At 38.3% G+C, this 23,223-nt stretch overlaps 2 protein-coding genes across 2 annotated transcripts; both read left to right on the top strand.

Annotated features, from left to right (window-relative positions):
• The first annotated feature begins 1,104 nt into the window (after positions 1 to 1,104).
• ptger1c (prostaglandin E receptor 1c (subtype EP1)) lies at positions 1,105 to 4,513 on the top strand. Its single transcript, XM_007229087.3, has 2 exons — positions 1,105 to 2,012; positions 4,073 to 4,513. The coding sequence occupies exons 1-2, from the start codon at positions 1,140 to 1,142 to the stop codon at positions 4,313 to 4,315; spliced, it is 1,116 nt and encodes a 371-aa protein (XP_007229149.2). The 5' UTR covers positions 1,105 to 1,139; the 3' UTR covers positions 4,316 to 4,513.
• Positions 4,514 to 6,504: 1,991 nt separating this feature from the next.
• Positions 6,505 to 23,048, top strand: slc27a1a (solute carrier family 27 member 1a). Its single transcript, XM_007229034.4, has 13 exons — positions 6,505 to 6,932; positions 7,980 to 8,147; positions 8,689 to 9,083; positions 10,114 to 10,278; positions 13,838 to 13,907; positions 14,442 to 14,533; positions 14,629 to 14,738; positions 15,204 to 15,413; positions 15,692 to 15,818; positions 16,997 to 17,134; positions 18,125 to 18,289; positions 18,410 to 18,556; positions 19,638 to 23,048. Exons 2-13 carry the CDS (start codon positions 7,981 to 7,983, stop codon positions 19,793 to 19,795), a joined length of 1,944 nt encoding a protein of 647 aa, XP_007229096.1. The 5' UTR covers positions 6,505 to 6,932; position 7,980; the 3' UTR covers positions 19,796 to 23,048.
• The last annotated feature ends 175 nt before the right edge of the window (positions 23,049 to 23,223 follow it).

Raw genomic sequence — 23,223 nt, 5'->3', positions numbered from 1 at the left:
AATAGAAATGTAGGTACAGACATGAGGTTCTAACATTAAAAACAAATACAATTCAGATTTTAAGGGCTATGTTCACACAGCAGGTAAAAAAAAGTGCCCCCAAATATGATTTTCTGACCAAATCTAATGTTTATTTTATGCTGTTCACATAAGAAGTCACGAAGTAATGATGTAATCAAAATTAGGTGCAGAAAAAGGTGCAGATTTTTTTTTTTTTCGCCAATGACAGTTTTTTTTTCATGCTGTAGCCATGACCTATAGCCACATTTGGGCAGATCATTAGAAATACTGCGAGGCTGGGACATAAGTCTTCTAATATTAATTAACCAAAGACATCAGCCCAAGTGTTTATGAGCTCTGTTACCTTCTATTACCCTGCACTTGACACCCAAAAATTACTGCTGCTGTCCATTTTCTCATCTCCTCACGGGCATTCCCAAATCATTGCTGTCTAAATTGCCTAAATTTCCATCCATCCATCCATCCATCCATCCATCCAATAAAAAAACAAGTACCTCCAAAACAGCAACTTCACAGGAGAGTGAAAAAAACTTCTTTACTTTTAATGGAAGTCAATGTAAAAAGAGTGCATTTTAGGTCATTTTAAACTAAAAATGAACAAAAATGGAGATACTATATATACTCTTTTTTTTTTTTACTTTGTCATGAAAGTTCCGTGAAACTTCCATGAATTCCAATCTGATCCTTCAGACAAAGTCTCAGACAAAGTCTCTCTAAGTGGCCTAGGAATTGAACATGTCAAATTCAATACAGTTTTTGCTGTTCACACAGCCACACTCATTGTGGAAATTGGGTAGCATTAGCCTGAAGCACTAAAGGAAGGATATTTTAGATGTACACTGTGTTTTACAATATTTATCAGGGCCAATTTTGCTCCCTCTAACGCCGGCAGCTTGATGGCAAAGCTGCATGAGCTGGGGTTCGAACCGGCGACCTCCTGCTCATAGTGGCAGCGCTTTAGACCGCTGGACCACTCGGCGCCCAATAATTTCATTTTATGGGTACTTTATAACATATAACAATAAACCTTTACTTCACCTTCAACTTTTTTTAAACTTCCTTTGTCTTGTCTTCCAGGTCCAGTCCTCCAGTTACCCTATCTCCCCATCTCCCCTATCATGGATACTGTGGTTACCTCCGCTGGTCCTTTCATATGGCAGCATTCTGCAGACCTGAACATCTCTGCCCTTTACTCAAACTCATCAGCCTCTTCTCCACAGAGTCCACCAAACTATGGACTGTCCTACTTCACCATGACCTTTGGAGCCCTATCAAACCTAACAGCTCTGGCCATCCTTGCCAAATCATACACTCGCTTCCATCGCAGAGCTAAGACCCCTTTCCTGTTGTTGGCAGCAGCTCTACTACTGACTGATCTGACAGGTCATTTGGTCACAGGAGGCTTCGGCCTCTACCTGCACCTGCAGAAGGTCCAGAGGCAGAGGACAGCGTCCAGAGTCATTGAACCAACTCAAGCCTTCTGCAAACTGTTTGGTGCCTGTATGGTATTCTTTGGCCTGAGCCCTCTATTGTTGGGCTGTGCCATGGCAGTGGAACGTTGCCTGGGCATCACCCAGTCCCTCCAGCACTCGGCTGTGGTCACCACAGCTCATATACGACTTTCCGTCCTCCTGCTCTTCGCCGTGGCCTTGACTTTAGCAGCGCTCCCTCTGCTGGGAGTGGGCAGCTACAAACTCCAGTTTCCTGGTACCTGGTGTTTCCTCCCTGTGCAGGGTTCGCTCTCCACTGCTGACGTCAGCCTGGTATTGATCTTCTCAAGCCTGGGCCTGGTAGCACTTACTGTTTCTGTATTCTGTAACACCACGAGTGGACTGACGCTCCTGCAGGCCAGGTTTAGCAATCAAGGTCTTCAGCCAACCACGTCCAGGAGGCACGGTCAATCCTCTTCTCTGCAGTCCTTAGACGTGGAGATGATGGTTCAGCTAGCGGTGGTAAATGTGGTTTCCTGGGTCTGCTGGAGCCCCTTTCTTGTGAGTGTTTCCACTTACAGAATACTAATGTGTAATGTGGTAGCTCACCTGAAGGTGGATTTTAACCACCAACCTTATGGGTGGGGGACTAGAGTAAACTAAGTGAGCTACCATCTGAATTATTTAGAGAGAGACCCAAGTGCAAAGTAGAACAGAAATAAGGAACAAATGTAATAACCAAGGGCAACTGCAGAAAGTGCTAATGGAACTGGGGACGGTGAACAAGGGAGATATGTATTTAAAATAGAAACTGAAAAGTTGCTTTACAGAGGAATAAAACCCCAACTTCTGCTTTGTGAAACAAATGAAAATGCACTGCACCGCTGGAGCAGTTAAATAAGAGATTAGGACCAAAGGGAAAACTTAGACTCCCAGGGGAAGACTGGCCAGCTCAAATATCAGAGAGCAAAGAAGACCCAAAAAATAAATAAATAAACTCAAAATACTTAGAATGAAGACTATTTCTTCCCCTTTTACTTTTTTTTTACTTGGAAAGGAGAGTTTCCAGAGAAACCCTGAGAGGAAACCTCAGAAGGGTAAGTCTGGGACACACAATAGTAAAGAGAAAAGAGATTCAAGAGGCCACTTGAGAGAGACTTGAGCGTGTCAGGCACACTCAAGACTGAGCACAGGGCTAGGGGTTGGCTCTCCTTAAATAGGAGAGGACCAGGTGTTGCTAATTCCCTGTAATCAGGGTGCAGTGGTTCAGGGTTTCCCTCTGGTGGCTGGGGGTGGCATAGCAGGTTGCCCAGCCACAGTCTGCACCCTTACATAATGTGTGTTTTTGCAGCAGATAAAAGAAAATCTGTGAAAGTGTAATTGAGGTAAATGAGGTCTAGGCTTCTGACTTGAAATGTGCGACCTAATAAGTTATTCAAAACCAACATCTTATCAAAATGGACACCTGAAGCTCAGACTTATCATATAATTGGGTTCAGGGCATGGGACCAAATGAGATACAATCATGGGCAAAAGTGTTGTTTTTTTTATCCAGAATGTTTTTTTTTCCAGTAATTTAAGTATTTTTTTACAGAACAGTATTTGTGTTATATTTATCATATTTGTTTAGATAATGCTGCACAGTAGAACAGTGCACCATCACTCTAGAACAGGGGTCGGCAAGATGTGCCCCGCAAGCATAAAACATCTGAACCGTAAGGTTGTTTGAACTATGATGAACGATAATGAAAAAATAAAAAAATATATAAAATGCTTCTCTGCTGAGCTTTTTTGTGTACATTTCTCCCCTGTCTCTCTTTCGCGCTCTGCATATTTTTTTTCACCCATTTTCGTTTTTTTTTTCAGCTAGTTCTTAGGCTTCCAATTTCCTAATAAGAGTGTTTTTTCCCAGTCGTGTCCCAATTCACTAGCGGAGGCAGCAACAATGTATTGGACTGGGACCCTGATGCCACAAGTTTGATCCCACGTTTATTTGTTTATTTTATCGTTTCTTCGTTTTTAATTCAACTGTTCTGCAATTGCGTTCAACAACCCTCTGGGCTGTAGAGCTAACACTCCATCCCATTACATGTAATGACTTGGAAAATATCAGGCCTCTAGTATATGGTATTCCAAACTTCAGCTTGACCTTCACAATTGCTATGTCTTAAGTACATTAGGAACTTAGGAAACAGCTATATGAAAGAGAGTCTACATTAATTTTCAGAGTTTTGAAATATTTAAAAAAACAGTTAAAGATTTGGGGGTTTCCACTGTCAACTGTTTAACCAGTTATTTACCATTATTTTTATAACAGATAAAGTCAAATATATATATATATGTCCCACTTTTAATATCCCAGGATATTACTGTCAGCACAGTTAAGGCAAATGTATACTTCTGCATGAAACCTACAGCATCAACAACTATGAATTGCACTGCATTTACACTGCTCCAGTCCTGTGTGTATGACTGATTTAATGAGATATAAATAGATGCTAGTGCTAATAAACTGTTAAATACTACTGCTTATAACACAGTCGATGCAGTGCAGACATCTTGAATCCCCATTGTATGTATTCCACTTCTAATGTTGCTCTTATCCTTCTTCCCCTACTCAGATTTACATTATCATATCAGTGAGACATTTCTACAGAGGCACCACCAGGCAGTATGAGCAGCCGATGTTTCTTCTGACCTTAAGGATGGCTTCCTGGAACCAGATCCTGGACCCATGGGTTTACATCCTCCTGAGGAGGGCGGTTCTGTGCAGACTGTGTGGCCTGGTTCGACCAAACAGACCCATTCTGACCCAGACCAGCTACTGCACAGGATCCGAGCGGCAGAACATTCATCTACGCTGACGTCTGCATTCACACTTTTAAAAAGGAAGATGGTCAAAAGCATGGAGATTTCATTACCATGTTTCAACTGCAAATGAATCATCAGCCATGAGAAGAATCATCATTATGTAGAAGAGGGGAGTCTAAATAGACTTTCTGATATAACATAGTTGGTACCTAACATCTGGGTGCTTCAGAAATCATATTATAGTATTACAGAATAACAGAACGTGCATCTCTGATTGCTTCTGATTGACTGACATGCTGCTTAATGTGATGCAATTGTGTTTTTGAAACTGAGCATGTTTTTTTATGATGCATTTTGTGATTGCATTATGTGGATGAATCTAAACACTAACCTCCTAAAACCTAGAAAAAATGTTTTATCCTTTAGATGTTTTTTAAGTAACTGAGGTATTGAAAGAATGTAATTGAAAAAAAAATACTTTTTTACAGTACCAGTCAAAAGGTTGGACACACCTCATTCCATGTGTTTTCTTTCTTTTTATGATTTTCTTTTACATTGTAAAATGGATATTGAAGACTATATTACAGCTATACAGAAACACATGCAGAATTACTTTAGATTATTTTAAGTAGCACATTTATCTTTGAGGACAGATCTGCACACTCTTGGTATTTTAATATAAATCTTGAAAGCCGCAATCCCCAGCATTCTGAAAGGAAGTATCTGTGCGTTGTTGGCCACAACCCCACAACTGAGGTCTGTTTGACAGTATAGAAGGATGCATACAGACTGCACAAATGGGGCTTGTCTTCTTACTTTGTACACAACAGTGCCAGGCTTCAGGAGGTTACATTGCTAGAGGTTACTGGTCATTGTCATGACACAGAGTCCCAGATTGAGTATTCCCAGATTATCCAGGGAACCCAGTCTTAAAATTCTGTACTAAAGATGAACAAAATCCCGAGATATCTCTTTTTAAATAGATAGACAGATAGATGATAGATATTTTATTGATCCCTAAAGAAGTTTAGCAAAAGTAATAGGCCAATATTTGAAATGAAAACAGAGAAAACATCTTATTGTTCTCCCACATTTGTGTGGGTTACATTACAAAGCAGTCTTTATTGTCTTTTTACACATTTTCTAACCTCTCTTTATCCCTTAGAACAAAACAGGTCCTGTTACAGGGCCTCTAATGTATGAAAATGAGCTCTCCTCTGACTGGCTTGCTTGTAAAATGCATAATTAAAAAACCTACCCAGACTGAAACCCTCTGTATAACTTTTCTGCGAGTGGGGAATTACATACAGTAAATGACTGGTAAATGTGCATCAGATACATCACTAGAAAAAGACTGCTTCGTATTCATCAGCGTGGGGGACTGGTAGGGGCAGCACATGGGACTGCAGACTGGGGAGTGACTGTTACATTTGGAACCTTTAACAATGGTAATTTTTTTATTTTAAATGGGTGCAAATTGGTGCTATCACGCCAAAAAACAATTTTTTATATTTATAAAAAGATCAATCCAAAAAGAGCAAGAAAATACACAATAGAAAATAAGTGATTTCAATGCACTATGTGGCTCCTTTACAATATATTAAAGGAGTCCTTCCACTTAAATTCACTTTTTTTGTTCTTTGTAAAATACTATAGGTCTGCATATGAAACTCTTCCTCAACCTCCATTGTCTGCAGTAGCTAGTAAAAAAAAATGTTCAGAAAAACGAGTAAATTCATGGCCCACCTTGGCTCAAGAGCTTACAGCTCTGTTTACAGCGGCTAGTTAACATTAGCTATCTTGTTTAAGTAACTATAGGTTTAAATCGGATCTCCGGTTGATTCCACGTTTTACCGGTGGAGGGTGGGAATGGACTTTCGCCCTGTGGCATTCATAGGATTTCTTTTGGCATCTGGGCTGAGCGACGCTGAGAGTCTGATGTTTAGCAAAGTTTAAGCGTAAACTTTACCTAGCACTCAGTGCTATATACGTATAACTATGGCAGGTCATGTTCTAAACTAACAGCAGTGCTGTTATCAGTGATGATATATTTGCATATATGAATATTCATGAGTAAGAGCTGAAATCCTGTCTTTCTTCATACTAGAGACCACAACTAGACATTTTTAAATGAATAAAAAAAACTATGTAATGAGACCTTTAATGTTCTAATGTAAGGGGAATGTAGCTGAAGACCTCCAGAGACACGGGCTTTTATTTTGTAAATCGGTGAGCGCCGCTTCTCCGCCATGTTGAATCTCTTCTTGCCCAACTGTCTCTTCACGCGCTGCTGTTTACTGAACCCACGCGCTGCTCTCCCTGCGGTGCGGGGCAGTTTCTCTGCGGGCTGGTGAAGAGAGTGGGGTTAAAGCTGCACGCTGCGGGTATTAGAGCTCTCCACTCCGGCTTATTAATCCGCTTTTTCTCCGGACCGCTGACCCGACCCCTTCAACAGTAAACAGCGGCGGGCTGTTAGCGGTGGTGGCTAACTTCAGCAGCTCGCGCTCATTAGCGCAAGGTCGTCTGATGTGGGCGGACAGTCGGTGCCGGTCAGAGCACAGAGCGGGCTGAACCGCGGCGCTGCGCAGCAGCCTGACCCCGGACACCTGAGCCCGGACCCGGCCACACTTCCACACTCTCCCCCCTCCTTTCTCTCCCTCTGCGGTGGAGGTGAGTACCTAGCTCAGCGGCTGTTTATTCCCCTCTCTCTAACTCTGGGGGTTTGGGGGGAGAAGTATCTAAACAAACAGCTTTAATAAGTGGAGTTTAAGTTAGTTTTACGTACAGTTATTTCATTTCTAAATGTGTTTTTACTTTTTACTCACCAGTTTTAGCCAGTAAGTTAACGTTAACAAATTAAATGTACTTACTTTTGTTTATGTTTTTAAAAAGCTAGTCACAAATAGACCTGTCACGTATCGTTTACAGGAATTATTGCGATAAACGATATTATTGTCACATTTAAAACTATTTAATGCAACTGAGATAATAATCGGAAAATGACAAAGCATAACAAAGCAATTGTACAGTTTTAAAGACAAAAACAACGTAATTGTTCATAGTTTGGGTGATGTAATTCTCATTTTAAAGCCATTAAGTTAAATGCAGGTGATATAAAGTCTTTTTAAAGACTAAAAGTTTAGGAAATATTGAAGCATTGATCATTGCCATGACTGGCAAAAAAAATGTTAACTGTTAAAACTTAGGTCTGTAATACATAGATATATATTAAATTAGTCTGTACAGTAGTACAGTTGTCAAATATATAAAATAATACAGTGTTGTTTGTTGTACATCTGTTTATGTTGAAAGGCCGATTATTATAATATCTTATTATATATTTATGTCATTGCTGATAGTCCTGGCTTCTAATGGGGAAATCCGCTAGCTCATTGTTTTGCGCAGTATCAAGCACTGTGCTTATCATATGTCAAAAGGTGTCTTCCGTTCTTGTCTTCTTGCGTGTTCATTCTTGCAAGGTTATTTAGTAAAGAACAATCTTACCATGAAAACAAGTCCATTCTTCACATTCTTGGTATTGTGAAACACTGTTAAGGACATGCCCTCAGTGCTAGTTGCTAGTACTCCTGAATCAGGAGCTCATCAAGTAATTTATTAAAGCAAACTCTAGTCTAATGATGGTGTGTTAAAACTGTTGTTATTTATTGTTTTGTTCTTCCCTTTTACTTGTTTCGTATCAACCATGTATGTTTGTAGGATGCACTATGCAGCAGCTGCCTCGCTGTCCTTTGGGTCATTGGGTTTGCTACGACTCTTCGGGACTTCATGGCCCTGGAGCTTGGCGGCCAGCTTCGGGGTGTACCTAGGGACCGGGGGCTGGAAGTACCTATATGTTGCAGTCCGTACTGCCAAGAGGGATCTGAAGTGAGTAGAAAAATTTATAGATTTTACAGAACATGGTTATATAAGTGAACTGTGCTTCTTGTATAGGCTTAACTATTATTTTGTATTTTTTATATATTTTATGTTTGTTTTTTTTTTGTAGAGTGTGCTTTATTTAGATTTATATTAATTCATTGATGTAGGCTTGAACAATTAAATTTAACATAATGTATAATAGTAAAAAAAAAACACTCATTTATCCCAAAAGGGAGAAGTAGTGGTTGATAAATGGTTATTCAGTGGAAAGGCTCAAATGTTGTGGTTTAGTCCCAAAAGAGGTTAATGGGTGTGTAAAGTGTAGGTTGTAGAGAACTTCCCGTTTGTTTTGTGTCACATTTTCATATAGAAAAGCAAAATATTTGAAATCAGAGGAGAAAATCTTTAGATCTGGTTTAGTAAATGATGAACTGACTGCATTCCTGTACCTGACAAATTCCCTGTATATTGCAACATTTTGGATTCCAGCCAACACAAACTGGAGTTGAAATGCTAATGATTTGCTTTTGTCCTTTTTCTGCACCAGTGGACTGTGTGTCCTCCTAAGGGTGAAGCTGGCTCTCTGGCGTCATGTGCGTAACGGCAACACAATACCCTCAATCTTTGCCCAGACAGTGAAACGGCACCCAAATAAGCCTGCTCTCGTGTATGAAGCAACAGGGGAAACATGGACATTCTCCGAGCTTGACCAGTTGTGCAACGCTGTGGCCCACTGGGCCCTCAGCCAGGGCTGGACCTCGGGGGATGTTGTGGCCCTGTTTATGGAAAGCAGACCACTTCAGGTGGCCCTCTGGTTGGGCTTGGCTAAAATTGGCGTGGAGGCAGCGCTGATTAACTTCAACCTGAGGCGGGACTCTCTCTTACACTGTTTGGGGGTCTCTGGAGCCCGGGCTCTTGTTTTTGGAGCTGAGCTGGCTGATGGTGAGATTTTTCATGATTTACTATCAATAAATACTTCTATAAAAATAGAAAAAGGTATCTATAAAAAGAAAAAAAAAAAAGGTTTTCTGTGCACTTTTCCTTGGAATTGGCACAGTCATGGCACAGTGGGCCCTCAATTTCAATTATTCTTTAATAAAAACAAGGCACAGTGTCCAGATTTTAACACCTCTACTCTACTGCTACTCATAATCTTTTCTGTTTCGGTGTCCAGATTATTTACCTGATATAACCGGACCTCGCAGTGCTTGAATATAATCCTGAATAAATGGGATTTTTGTAATCCTAGTAATCTCCAATCGTACGAGGCTCGGTTTCATGAGTGAAAAGCTTGTATACAGGGTTTCCGCAGGTTCTTAAAAAGTCTTAAAATGTCTTAAATTAAAATCCTGGTAATTAAGGTCCTAAATTGTAATAAATTTACTGTAAATTTGCTGTAGGTATTACATTTTCAGACAGAGTGTTTAATGCCGGTGGAAAAACAAAGTGGCCCACCATAAACATCTTATCCGGGGAGAGATTAGCAAAAGCATTAGCAAAAAGTTAGCCAACATGCTAATGGTGGGTTAGTTAACATTACTGGGTAAAGAACTAAGGTTAGAGAGCTGGCTAACATTATCGACATTAGCAGCGAGCTTAAAAAGAGCTCATCAAGTTTACATTTGTTATATTGGCTCTGTTCTGCATCACAATGGAACAAAAGTGGGGAAAAAAAGATAACAAATGGGAAACGTTTAAGTGTTAGTTTCCAATACAATACATTATTTTCTACAAACAAAACTATTAATACATTTCTGAGTCTTTAATTATATTTATTGAGCTCTTAAAAAGCATAACGTTTGACTTTTAAAATGGTGCAAGAACCCTGTTACAAGAATGGGAATTTAGTACCAATAGTCCCAGATAGTCCTATCCTCCTTTACAGCAGAAGCTACATGTTCACCATGTTCTCCACGTATTTTCAAAGTATTTAACTTTTTTTTCTTTCTTCTTTTGTTCTGTCTCTCAACAGCCGTGTCTGAGGTGAACTCTGCCCTCAGCACGTCTACAATACGCTTCAGTACTGGAGATCTAAAGCCTGATGTGATGAGTGTCCTCGATGCCAAGCCTCTGGATCCTATACTGGCTGCTTCTCCACGTCACCCTCCCCCTTGCACCCATTCAAAGGGATTTAATGGTGAGTGCTGACCCTTTCACTTGTTTTGACGTGTGATCCAAGTGTTGGTAAAGGTTACTTTAGCAGCAACTCTCTGTTTTGTAATCTGTTTGAGTGTTAAAGGGCTTGAATCAAGTTGAGGACATCTGCTTTGACTTCTGCTTTTTTTGTGTGTGTTTAGAATAATTAGATGATCATAAAGAACAGCAAGTTTGCTTTTCTAAACAACTTGGTTTTTATCATGTAGTAATATTGTGTTGTATTTCAAGCAAACCTGCTCAGACTCAATGTTTTTTATATGATGGGCCTTAATAGATTAGCCTTAATGTTTCCGTTTGTAGTGATGTGATCTTAGTATTTACTTTAGTAGAACATGAAGACCCATTATGTGTAAATGTTATGAAGTTTGCAATTGTAGAATAATTAAGTAAGAGTTATGAGTAGGGCTGGGGCGACGCGTCGACATAATCGACGTCATCGATTACGAAAATACATCGATTTGCATAACGTGCGTCGGCGCGTCGTAAATATGTTAATTAACACGGTAACATAGAAGCATAGAACTATTATTTAATTAAAATGATTTTTAAGAACAGCTAAACACAGTTCTGCAAGTCAAACGCGGAGGAGTTCACGTGCGAGAGAGAGAGAGAGAGAGACACACACACACACACAGAGAGAGAGAGAGACACAGACATAATTCTGCAGCTCCCTCAGTGTTTTCCGCCGTATTTTGCGGCTAGCGCGAGCGCTTACAACTGACACCGCGGACCGCGAGGTGCAGCCGCGCTTGTGCCGAATCCGACTCTCTGCTGAATCTGACTCCCGCTTAGCGGACAGAATCGGCACAACACCCCCGCTGTAGAACTGCGGTAGTGAAAACGGCTACAAAAAACCGCCAGCGGGCATCTAAAGTTTGGGAGCATTTCACGCAAAAGGGCAACAATGTGGTCCTCTGCCATATGTGCAAAAGGAGCACTATAGCGCAAACATCCAGGAGCACTATGTCAACAGGGTCACACAGTAAGTTACCGTTTACATCAGGGTCTCCGCGGGTGTCCTTAAAAAGACTTAAGGCTGTCTACCAAAGGTTTTAAACCTGCCACAGGCAGAAATTATACAGTTTTGGTTTATATTTGTGCATGGCATTTCGCAGTTTCCAGAAAAAGTAGCATTATTCATAAGTTCAGGTGTTTAGCTAAGCTAGCTGCCTTAAGTTATTTTAGCTAGCGCCGTCGGCGCTGCGGTGTTACACCGTTTTCTGTCACCGTCGGAATTTTGTGACCAGTGCTCACGGTTATGAGCGTTCATTGGCAAAACGGAAGCTTTCTATACCTACACCTTACCCTCAGCCCTAAACTTAACCGTTTTGGCCAGTCGGGGTAAACATTAGAAACGAACACGTTTCGAATCGGCCAGTGCACCGGTCTGCTGAGAACTACTTGCCCGTGGTCACAAAATCTAGCGGTCACAGAAAACAGTGCAACACACGGTTGTGGTGTATGGGAGCTTATCCATTTTTAGCGTTATAGATCTAAACGTGTTGTACATGTAAGTGATTATAAGTGTGGGGTTTGGTTTAGTAGGCTTGTGTTGCTGTTGTTGTTATTATATATAAATATAGTATTTTATCGTTTGCTTTAAAACGTAAAATAATAATTATTTAAATATGTTTCTCAATAAATAGATTAGTCGACTAATCGAAAAAAATAATCGTTAGAATAATCGTTTAAAAAATAATCGTTATGAGTCTTTGGGACGTTTTTTTGCACATGGCTAAGGTCTAGAAAATAAGAGAAGGAAGGAAGATCCCTTAAATATAGTTATACTAAAATTAACACATTTGTACAGAAAGGGCGTTTTCACACCAACTCTATTTGGTCTTAGTGTGGTTAGTTTGAGCAGGTGTGAAAACAGTAATCGCACTCGGGTGAGGATCAAAACAACCGGATCGAGACCAGTGAGAGGAGGTGGTCTCGGTCCAGTCCCAAACGAACTTTGGAGCAGTTCGCTTGTGGTGAAAACGTGATCTGGTCTCAATCTGACTCAGATGTCAAATATATACATTTTTAATTGAGCTAAACTGCTGATAAGATGTAGTTTAATCGGATAAATTAGCCAGATAACGCTTATTACCACAGCTATTTGCAAATGCTGTTTCTGCTGCTCCATGCTGTTTACACACTAAGCGTGGTTTGTGCTGCATTCACTACTCACAGGCGTGCATCTCCATTTACTACATGTACATCTGCTTTGCACGTCCAAACACTGTGTTTAAAAGCACAGATATATGCGCTGGAACACAGATTCTTCCCACTATATTTACTTTCTTGCTCCCATGCCAGACAGCTCTGACCAATCAGAGGAGACGATGTGCTCACATGATTTATTTGTGCGCATTTTGGTGGATTTAGGTTTATGCCTGTGTAAAACAAAACCAAACAGAGGAAGTAAACAAGCTCATCAACTGATTCGGACCAAAGAAACAAACTACAGGTGTGAAAACGCCCTCAAAACAAAAGCATCAGATTTGCCATGCTAATTCACTTCTGAAGGTTAAAAGCCTAGCTGAAGGGTCCAACAGTGACAACTTTCAACTGTTGCTATCAAAGCTTGGGGTGTTTTTTTGGAATACATTTTGGTTCCAAATCCCCATAGAAAAGTATGTGTTAGCATATTTTAGCCAATTTAGGTTAACAAATGAAGGTGTGGAGACCGGGCTCAGGTTTAGTTGAACTGGCTTGTGACCTCGTTTGGTCAGGCACCTTTTCTCACCTACTATTTTGGTTCAGAACAAACTGAAAAGTCTAGAGATCCAGACCAAACAAGGTAGATGTGAAGGCAAATCTTCAATTTAAAAAATATGCTTGATGTTTGCTTAGTTTGTATTGTTCTGGTATTTGATGGCAAATGATGCACAGAAAAGCAAAAAAAATAAAAACGTGTTTGACGATTAGCTGCACTGGAGACCCAAATTGACTAAATGGGTTTTTGCATCTGACCTCAGAGATGTTGTTTACTTTCACAGCCAGTGTTGTAGAGAACAGGCTGGAAACACTGTTGCGTGTCTGATTACTCACGGTCTACACTAAAGAGGCAGGAATACAATTGGAGTCCAGATTAGTCATAAGTACCTTCAAACAAAAGCTGATTGAAACTTATTCATGCAGATTAACTCTGAAAGCTTCCACAGGGACACTTAGGAACACGGTTATGATATTAGACTGCTGTGGTCTTCTTCGTGTGTTTACAGTGTTCTTGTTTATATATTACAATAGAAAGTTACATTCAGAAGGAGAAAAGGACTGAAGCACATTGAACTGATTTACTTATGCAGATTAACTGTGAAAAATGTGATGGAGCTTTTGATCAAGGCCTGCTTACTCACTGTTTTGGGTCTAAAGATATTACTCATAAGACCCTTTTGTTCTAGATTTTGATTAAAGGTTTATGCAAAGGATTTTCACAAATGACTCATGTGCTGGAAAACAGTTTTTTGGAATACAGATTGGAGAAAATTGGAGAAGTTGGGAATTCTGTGTGTTAATTTTTATTTATTTTTTTACTTTTCTATCTACAGACCGTTTGTTCTATATCTACACCTCTGGTACCACTGGACTTCCCAAAGCTGCTATTGTGGTACACAGTCGGTAAGTCATACAGCCTGTTGATCCTGTATATTTTGAAGACATTGAGTCCACAAATCAAAGTATTTCAGTATTTCAGTTTTTTCATTCAAATCACATTTAGTGGGGATCCGATTTGCAAAAATAGAAAATGCAATTTGATGTTTTATCTGACTGCCTAGACTATCAAAATCTCAATCTGATTACAATCAAGATATGTTAAAAATCTGAAACAGCCTGTTAAGTTCTAAGAGATAAAGAGAAAAGACTGTAATGGGCAAGTATTTATTAATTATAATTAATTATGTTTTTGGAACATAAAGCCACACAAATATTTAAAGTAAAATCAAATCGAAGTCTGTTATGAAGTAATGTCATTCAGTTGTTTCTTTGATGGTTCAAGAGCCATCTCAAAAATGAAAAAAATTAATAAAATAAATAAATAAATAAATAGAAAAAAAAATAGATAAAGAAAGGGTGGGAAAATAGTTCACAATTATTGGAAATGGACCTGTAATGAGTTGTTTTACAAATGTTCTTTGTTTTTTTATTTTTTAGGTATTTTAGAATTGCTGCTTTTGGGTACTTTTCCTTCCGAATGCAGTCTGATGATATTATCTATGATTGCTTACCGCTCTACCATTCTGCAGGTATGTAGAATATTTCTTTTAGTTAGGTTGTGTTTGTTTCTTTTAGATATGTATTTGTTTTAATATACTGGTTTGTATCATTATGTCTTTCCCAGGCAACATAATGGGTGTGGGTCAGTGTGTAATACACGGGCTGACCGTGGTGGTGAAAAAAAAGTTTTCAGCGAGCCGCTTCTGGGACGACTGCATCAAGTACAACTGCACTGTAAGTTACTGAATTATGATTTTGTGATTAGAGGTCTAAGAACATATTGATATCTGAAATATCTGTGATATTGTTTTTTTTTTTTGCAATAGTGAATAGATTCACAAAAAAAGCTGAATTCACACTTTTAAACCCAGAAAAACAGCTTTTATTTACCTTTTAAAAAGCCATTTAAATACATGCATTGTTTGATAACGCGATATATATTGTTGAAAATGTAATTTTTTTCAATATAGTGCATCCCTACTCCCTGGTATTGATTTTTAAATACATTTTTTATTTAATCGTTTTTTATTTTCTCAAAAATTGCAATGGATCACAGTGTATCACAGTCACATCACAGTCCCTGTATTGTATTATGTGTGTAATTACCTGGTTCTTGCCAATACAGAGCCCTGTTGATGATAATTTAACATAAAGCCTTTATAACAAATCATCAATTGAATGATTCATGTCCTCCTCCAGGTGGTGCAGTACATAGGGGAGATCTGTCGTTACCTTCTTTCCCAGCCGGTGCGTCCGTCAGAGCGAGGGCACCGCGTACGACTGGCCGTGGGAAACGGTCTCCGCCCCAGCGTATGGGAGGCCTTCACTGAGCGCTTCGGCATCAAGCAGATTGGAGAGTTCTATGGAGCCACTGAGTGTAACTGCAGCATTGCTAATATGGACGGCAAGGTCAGGGTTCATGTTCATTCCGTGAGAGTCTGTAAATCTGGGTTTTGAAGCTGCTTTTCTAGTTAGATTAATCTTAATTCCAGAATAAAAAGAAGTTTCAGTGTTGGAATCCAAGGGCAGTTTACTGTAATCCAGGTTGGGTCTTTTGGAACTGTTGTTTTGGGTACTGATGAAGCTTAATCTGGCCTGAGATTGAGTCACAGTGAGAAGTCACCAAGGCAGCTTTATCCAGCCTTTGATGGAACTCTGGAGAGTTGATTCTCTGTTCTTTACGTCAGGTGGGAGCCTGTGGCTTTAACAGCAGGATTCTGCCCAACGTCTATCCGATCCGGCTGGTGAAAGTAGATGAGGAGACCATGGAGCTGGTGCGGAACAAGGAGGGACTCTGTGTGCCATGTCGACCTGGTGAGATGATAGTTTTTAAAGGGGCTTTTATAAAAATGGGGCTGCATGGCGTCAAGTAATCCAGAGGTATAAAGCGCTGCCACTATGAACGGATGGTATTAGGTTCGAATCCCGTTCATGCAGGTTGCCATCACAGCAAAATTGGCCTATCACGATCAAAGGTGGCACCAGGCAGCACAAGGCATCTGTGAGCGGATGTTTCGGAAACGTGTCACTGTGCTTTCCTCAATAATGCATTGGCAGCAGCTCGAAAAAAGGGGTGACTGACTTTACGTGTGTCAGAGGAGGCAGCCTCCTAGGGGCGCAGTCGCCACTCATGATTGGGAAAATTGGATAGCCAAATGTATGAAAAAATTAGTGCTTTTCATGATTAATTTGGTTAGTTCATATTGCAGTTTTAATGCAATTTCAAAATGCATAATCAGGATTTTACATACAGATACATACATTTTTTTGTAAGATTTTATGTAAGATTTTACAAAATCTTACATACAGATTTTACAAATCTTTTAAAACATTCTCTGTCTTATCTTGGTTACCAGTGTCTCCCACTGACCAACGCACGCATATTTTCTGAATATTGTACTTAGTCTGAGGACCGAAAAAAGTTCCAGCACTTGCGCGACACAAGCACCCGGTGGGATAAAGCGAATATTTAGCTAGAAATAAATCCTACCCTTTCTAAAAACTGCAGCATCATCACTGTCCGGTGAGGATCTGTGATTTAACTGTGGAAAACAATAATAAATCCTCCTTCAAAGGTTCTTTTGTGACTCGTTTAGTGCGTTATTTCTCAATTTCCGTTCACAAGCCACATTCTGTAGTATAATCCAGTGTCCATCAATGTGTGAGTGTAATATGTGACTTTTTTGTTTTGTTTTGTTTTACAGGTAAACCTAGTTTTGAACCATTTCTTTGTCATCTGTAGTTTGGTTTTAGTAGGGAAAATTGATTTATTTGTGAAAAAGGTTTCTTTAATCATCTACTCCTAAAAAAACTGTTTTCAGTGGCCGTGGCCATTTTTCCAGCATATCAAAGCAATGCCAATTAACATATTTCTGTAATCAGTGATGACATTTACGTTATCGAGTTTCCCAGGTGCTACCAATTGAGATCTGTATAATCAGACGCTAAAGCTTTATTTGCTGCATTATTTACCTGCCTGTGTTTTTTATCAGGAGAACCAGGGCTCCTGGTGGGCAAAATTAACCAGCAAGACCCTCTGCGGCGCTTTGATGGATATGCTAATCAGGAGGCCACCAGAAAGAAAATTGCTCACAATGTCTTCAAGCCAAACGACTCGGCCTACCTGTCAGGTATTTATCTGTAAACTACACAAACCAAAAAAATATAAATGGATTCCAACAGGTTGTGTAAAATGTTTGTCGTATTTAAAGGCACTTCAGAGTAAAACAAATGTTTATTATAATTAAACATTTTAACATGTTTTATGGACATTTTTAAATGGCCTGAGCAGTCCATTTTAGAGTCAAAATTAAGAGACCACTTCAATTTCTTTGATTTTTCTATTTATTAGTATTTGTTTGAATAAAATAAACATTGTTGTTTTATTCTATAAAATACAGACATTTCTCCCAAACTCCAAATAAAAATATTGTCATTTATTGCATTTTTTCGTTGCAGAAAATTAGAAATGGCTGAAATAACACAAAAGATGTAGAGCTTTCAGACCTTAAATAATGCAAAGAAAAAAGGTCATAATAATAACGTTTTAAGAGTTCAGAAATCAATATTTGGTGGAATAACCCTGGTGGTTTTTAATAGCAGTTTTTATACATCTTGGCATCATGTTCTCCTCCACCAGTCTTACACACTGCTTTTGGATAACTTTATGCTGCTTTACTCCTGGTGCAAAAATTCAAGCAGTTCAGTTTGGTGGTTTGATGGCTTGTGATCATCCATCTTCCTCTTGATTATATTCCAGAGGTTTTCAAATTGGAAAAAAAAAATCAAAGAAACTCACATTTTTAGAGCTCATATATATTTATAAATTTGATGAAAACTGGTTATATAATCTCAGTTGTCACTGGTCCCAATTAACAGTTGAGTTTTTTTGTGCAAAATATTTTAATTTAAGTTAATATTAAAAATATTGTTTTGTCATATTGTAGATTTAGCTTTTTGCCATTTTTTTTATTACAGAAGTGATCTTAATTTTAGCTCTGGGTGGTATTAAAAAGTTTTAGGTTTAAAGAAGGTCAGCTACACTTATTAATTTTAAAGAATATTTTTTTTATTGTAATTGATCATTGTTAGATAATGCTTATTTAATTCATGTTTCTCAGGTGATGTTCTGGTAATGGATGAACTGGGGTACATGTACTTCCGGGACCGCAGCGGCGACACGTTCCGGTGGAAGGGGGAGAACGTCTCGACTACTGAAGTGGAGGGAACGCTGAGCGGCCTCCTCGGCCAGACCGATGTAGCAGTATACGGAGTCTCTGTGCCAGGTGGGCAGAATCAGAGCAGTTTCTGTTGGGATTTGAGCAGATGGCTTAGTGATGCCGGCCTGGTCATGGTTTTTAGATGTTTTGCTGTGTAACCCATGAGGATTGTTTGTACTATTATAGGCGTGGAGGGGAAAGCTGGTATGGCAGCGATTGCAGATACAACAGGGAGCTTTAATGGTGAATCTTTTCTGAGAGAAGTCCAGAAGGCCCTGCCGCCGTATGCTCGACCTGTCTTCCTCCGCATCTCCCCGCACGTGGACACTACTGGTGAGTCATAGCATCAGAACCGTACAGTATCGTATTTTTTGGACTATAAGTCGCACTTTAAACCCTTTAATTTTCCCAAAAATCGACAGCTTTCCCATTAGAAGGAGGTAAACATAGCGACACCCATGCTCGGTGTATGGCATCCTTACTAGTGTCGCTTTATGTGTCTTATAATTTAGTGCACCGAATTATAGTCCAAAAAATATGATAGATGTCTATTTAAGTAGTAATTTAAACAGCTCTATTTAATTTCTTATATCAGAGTAAAGTTTAATAATTCTGAATAAAAAATCTTGTTAATAGGGCTGGATTTTTGCCTAGTATTTGTATTTATCAGTCCATGTATAATTGTAATTAGAGTATCATGAGATATTTGCAGTCTGTGCATGTATGAAAACAGACCGTGGTACTGCAAATAAGCGAGAAGCATTTAACAAAGCACCCATAAAATGCTGAAACAAGGGGATGTATCTCTTGTGAATAGAGCATTAAAGGTATGTTTAAATTGGGTAAAGAATACTAAAAATACATTTTCAATTTAATATACTTTTTGAAAAAGCACATTAAATATACTTTCTCTGTATTTCCTTAAAATGTATTTTAAGCAATTAAATTATAAATTGTGTTGACAAAATATAGTGGCATTAAATACTGTTTAAAGTGCACTTTATTGTATTTTTTCACAGTAGCATAAAGGTGTACGCAATATGTGCATCAATATGCAAAGTAGTACATTTACAAAATACTGCAATTGTATTAAAAAAGGTGTTTAAAAAAACACATACTTAAATCTAATTACGTTTTGCAGAAGCTGCACTACCAAACACAATGTAATACTTTTATGTTGTGTTTAAATATAGCGTGATTACAAATGAGATATAGATTGCCATAAGTTGTTCCAAAATAGTACATTTAGTATGTAATTAAGTACATAATTTAATTTTTGAAAAAAGTATGTACTTTTCTATGTTAAATATACTTGTAAAAAAAGGGTGTATTAAGTATATTCTTTATAAATTATGTTTATATTGCAGCTTGATGTGCTAAAAAAATCTATTTTTTGTTCCTATTTTCTTCCCAGGCACATTTAAAATCCAGAAGACCAGGTTACAGAAGGAGGGATACGACCCTCGTATCACAGCTGACCAGATCTACTTCCTGAACTCCAGAGCCGGACGATATGAGGTTGTAAACGAGGAGCTGTTTAGTGCCTTAGAGGGAGGTAGGGTATCTCTCTGAGAGATTGAAGAGCAGGTGTGGTGAGCTGTGGTGCTTCAGGGATGAGAAATGCAAAAGGACTCTGCTGTGATTTGTACTGTTGACGTGTAGTCAGCCCATGTTTAGCACTCTTGAACTGAATAGCACTACATTTACAAGCTTTATGCTATTTTAGTGAGTGCACACTGTGCCTTTTGCATCGCACCTTGGATTTAAGGAGTACCTCGAATGGAAACTCTGTTACCATCTAAAGATATGCTTTTGATATGCAAGATTATTTGTCAGAAGGGCATAAAACACTCTTAAAAATAAAGGTGCTTTTAAATGTTTACTTGATTGATGCCATAGAAGAACCACTTTTGGTTCCATGAAGGACTGAGATTATAATACAGAAGTATGGATGTGAAAAAGCTTATAGTTCAAGGACAGAATTAAACAAAACTGTTGGCGGACGGGTTTAGATTCTTAGGCGGTCCTGGGGTATTTTTCTCTGTAATTTTATTCCTGTCCGAACAACCATGTGTGTGTTTTCCTCAGACGTCCTCTGAGAAAATTACAGGCTGAATTATGTACTGTTTTTGGCTGAACTCTGTGGTCCTCCGGTAATTTTAGTCCCGTCCGGATCCACATGTCTTGAGTTTCGTCTCCACGCGTTTAATAAAATAGCTATTTGTTCACTGCCATGCACCGTAATTAAACTTTGGGTGTACATTTCCAAGGAGATCCACATAAACTCAACGGCAACTGGAAATGGAGGAGCTACTGAACGCAATGTCATGTGACTGAGAAAAAAAAATAGCCAAAAAAAAAAAAACACTGGTCCTCCTGTTTTTTCAATTTTTCAATTGCAAGAGTTTTAGCACTGAGTAGAAGTGTGAAATATTTTTCACAGACGTCCCCTGAGAAACTAATCCCGTTCGGATAGGGCTTATGTATTGGTTTCAGCCAATGTATAGCCAAAATGTTTCTATTTCTATATTTCTCTCTATCCTGAGAGCTGATCAGATCATATATATATATATGCTGTAATAAAGATTGCAGCAGCTCTGTGCAAGACACAATGTAGGCACTTTTTCGAAGCTGCAGCTAAATGTTACTATGGAACTGACACAAATGACTGCTGATTCTCAATAAAGCCAGCATTGTACTCTGTAATCTGTGAGCTGGCTCCACCCAGTCAGTCTGACATTTTTGTATTTTAATATTTTTTGTTTATACCTGCATCTGACTCAAACTGTCACATTTGTAAAATGTGTAAAAACCAACGCACATCATGGAGTCTTTGAACATCATGCACTGGATACCCCTCTTGAGAGTGTAAGTATCAGAACACAGCTGTGCTAGTAAACAGACCACATTTTAATCATGACCCAAGTGCAGCAGCAACTGGCTAAGGGAAAATCATGTTTCATATTTTTTAGTACTGTATAAGCAGCTCTTTCAGCTGTGTTTCTACTTAGTGGTTCACAGTGCAGCTATGTATGGAAAAGCACAGCTCTCTCAGGCAGGGGTTTATTTTATGTGTGTTTGGTTCCAAAAAGTTAAGTGCATTTCATTATAAGATGATACTGGAACATTTATAAAAGCAAGGATTACCTAAAAAATTTTACTTTTATCTGTGAGTGATTGATTTATTGATCATTTTGAAAGACAATTGGCAGTCAGCATCAGCCCCAAAAACACTGATTAACATTGATCTGTATAATTATTATATATATCTTTTTTTTCACAAATCCTTACCATTGTTTTTTACAGAGCTAAAAGTAGTTCTTCTGTGGCATCGCTCAATAAAGCATTTCAAGCACCTTTATTTTTAGGAGTTTACTTCACAAGAACAAACTGAGCCTGCTAAAGAGTGTACATGTTCTGCCTAACCTGAAAAAAGTAGGTAAAACTACTGAAGAGCAGCTTTCGTACTGAAGATCTTTTTGAGCACATGACCTAAACTTGTGTGAACATAAGTAAATGATTTATACACCAGTAAAAGCACAAAAGCAGCTTTTTTAAAATACAGCTGGCCCTAATAGAGATTAACTTTTAAGTTTAGGTTGATTAGTCTTACTTTAGTCTTACGAATGCTGCCCTTCAGTCGAGTTTTACTGAAAAGTGTTTTTAGGGATGTTTATGTAGATGAAGGGAAATACTCTCGAGAGTATCTGTACTCCCTGTTTGCTTCTCATTTTTCCTATAAATAACAGGACATCATGCACTGACCTCAAAGGATGGCTGCTCAGAGTAACTATTATTAATTAATTCATTTTCTGACCGTTTTTAGGCTAAATGCAAAAATAGAACATTTTTGGTAAATCTCATTATTTCATTTTTTTATGTAGTGCAATGTACAAAAAATACATTTTCATCCATTTTTCCAATTTTATTTTTTTCATCTCTGACCCTCACAATCGGAATTTCAGGAAAAATGAAAAAAATAATCTCTTTCCTTTATTTTCTGATTTTCTTTTTTTTTTTTTCATTTTGCAAGTTGGATTATATAATCAGATTTGTGTTACAAGATACAAAAATAGACAAATCTAAAAAAATCGAGAGAGGATTTAACTTTTTCTAAAAAAAAAAATCTTAACATTCTGTTTGTGAAGGGCCGATATGAAAAACTAGATAATTAACAAAAATGGATAAAAACACATTTCTTCTTTACTCTACTGTGAATGAGGGGAAAAAAACTAATAATTAAGTTTTTTTTACCCAATTTTCTATTTTCGAATTTTGCTTGATACGGTCAGAAATTAAACTGCTAAACGTTACACTGACCGTGACTGAATTTCAGTTTTATTTTACCCCTTTTTGCTGAAAGTGCTTCTCACTGTTCTGCCATGTTTTTGTTTTGTTTTGTTTCTGAGCGAAGTGCTTTTTAAGTATTACCTGAAAACTTTTATAAGCGTGTTTAATTTACCCTCTTGAGATTTATCCCTGTATGTGATGCCAAACACTAACCATAAGGTTTTTCTCCATGGTGACAACATTTTACAAGTGTGTATTCTTCTATACACATCTAAAACAAAGTGCCTTAAATCCCCCAGTCTGCGGAGACCGGCTGGAGAAGATTTATTTGGTTTATCAAGTTCAGTGCCTTCAACAAGGAGATTGTTACAGTTTAGACAATTTACAGTGAACACTAATTTTTAATGTGATCATGTAGCTCAGTGTGAACAGTGACCCTTGAGTTCTCTTCTCTTTTGACGTTTGAATTGAAATATGAGATCAAATTAAAATAAATGTTCTCAAAAAGATTAAACTTGTTTTTTCTGGTTTTAAAGGTCTGTTTTTTTTTTTTTTTTTTTTACTGTACATCATCTTCGTTCTGCTTTTAATTAAAACAGAAACAGTAAATTCAATGTGATTCAGTGACAACATGCGTATTTTTACATCCAAGTGTGTTGTTTCCTTTTAACATATTCTAGTGGCACATATAGAACATATCATGTTCTTTC

Source organism: Astyanax mexicanus, chromosome 3, assembly GCF_023375975.1.
Source record: "Astyanax mexicanus isolate ESR-SI-001 chromosome 3, AstMex3_surface, whole genome shotgun sequence".
Lineage (NCBI taxonomy): Eukaryota > Metazoa > Chordata > Actinopteri > Characiformes > Acestrorhamphidae > Astyanax > Astyanax mexicanus.
This window is presented reverse-complemented; position numbering and strand designations above follow the sequence as displayed.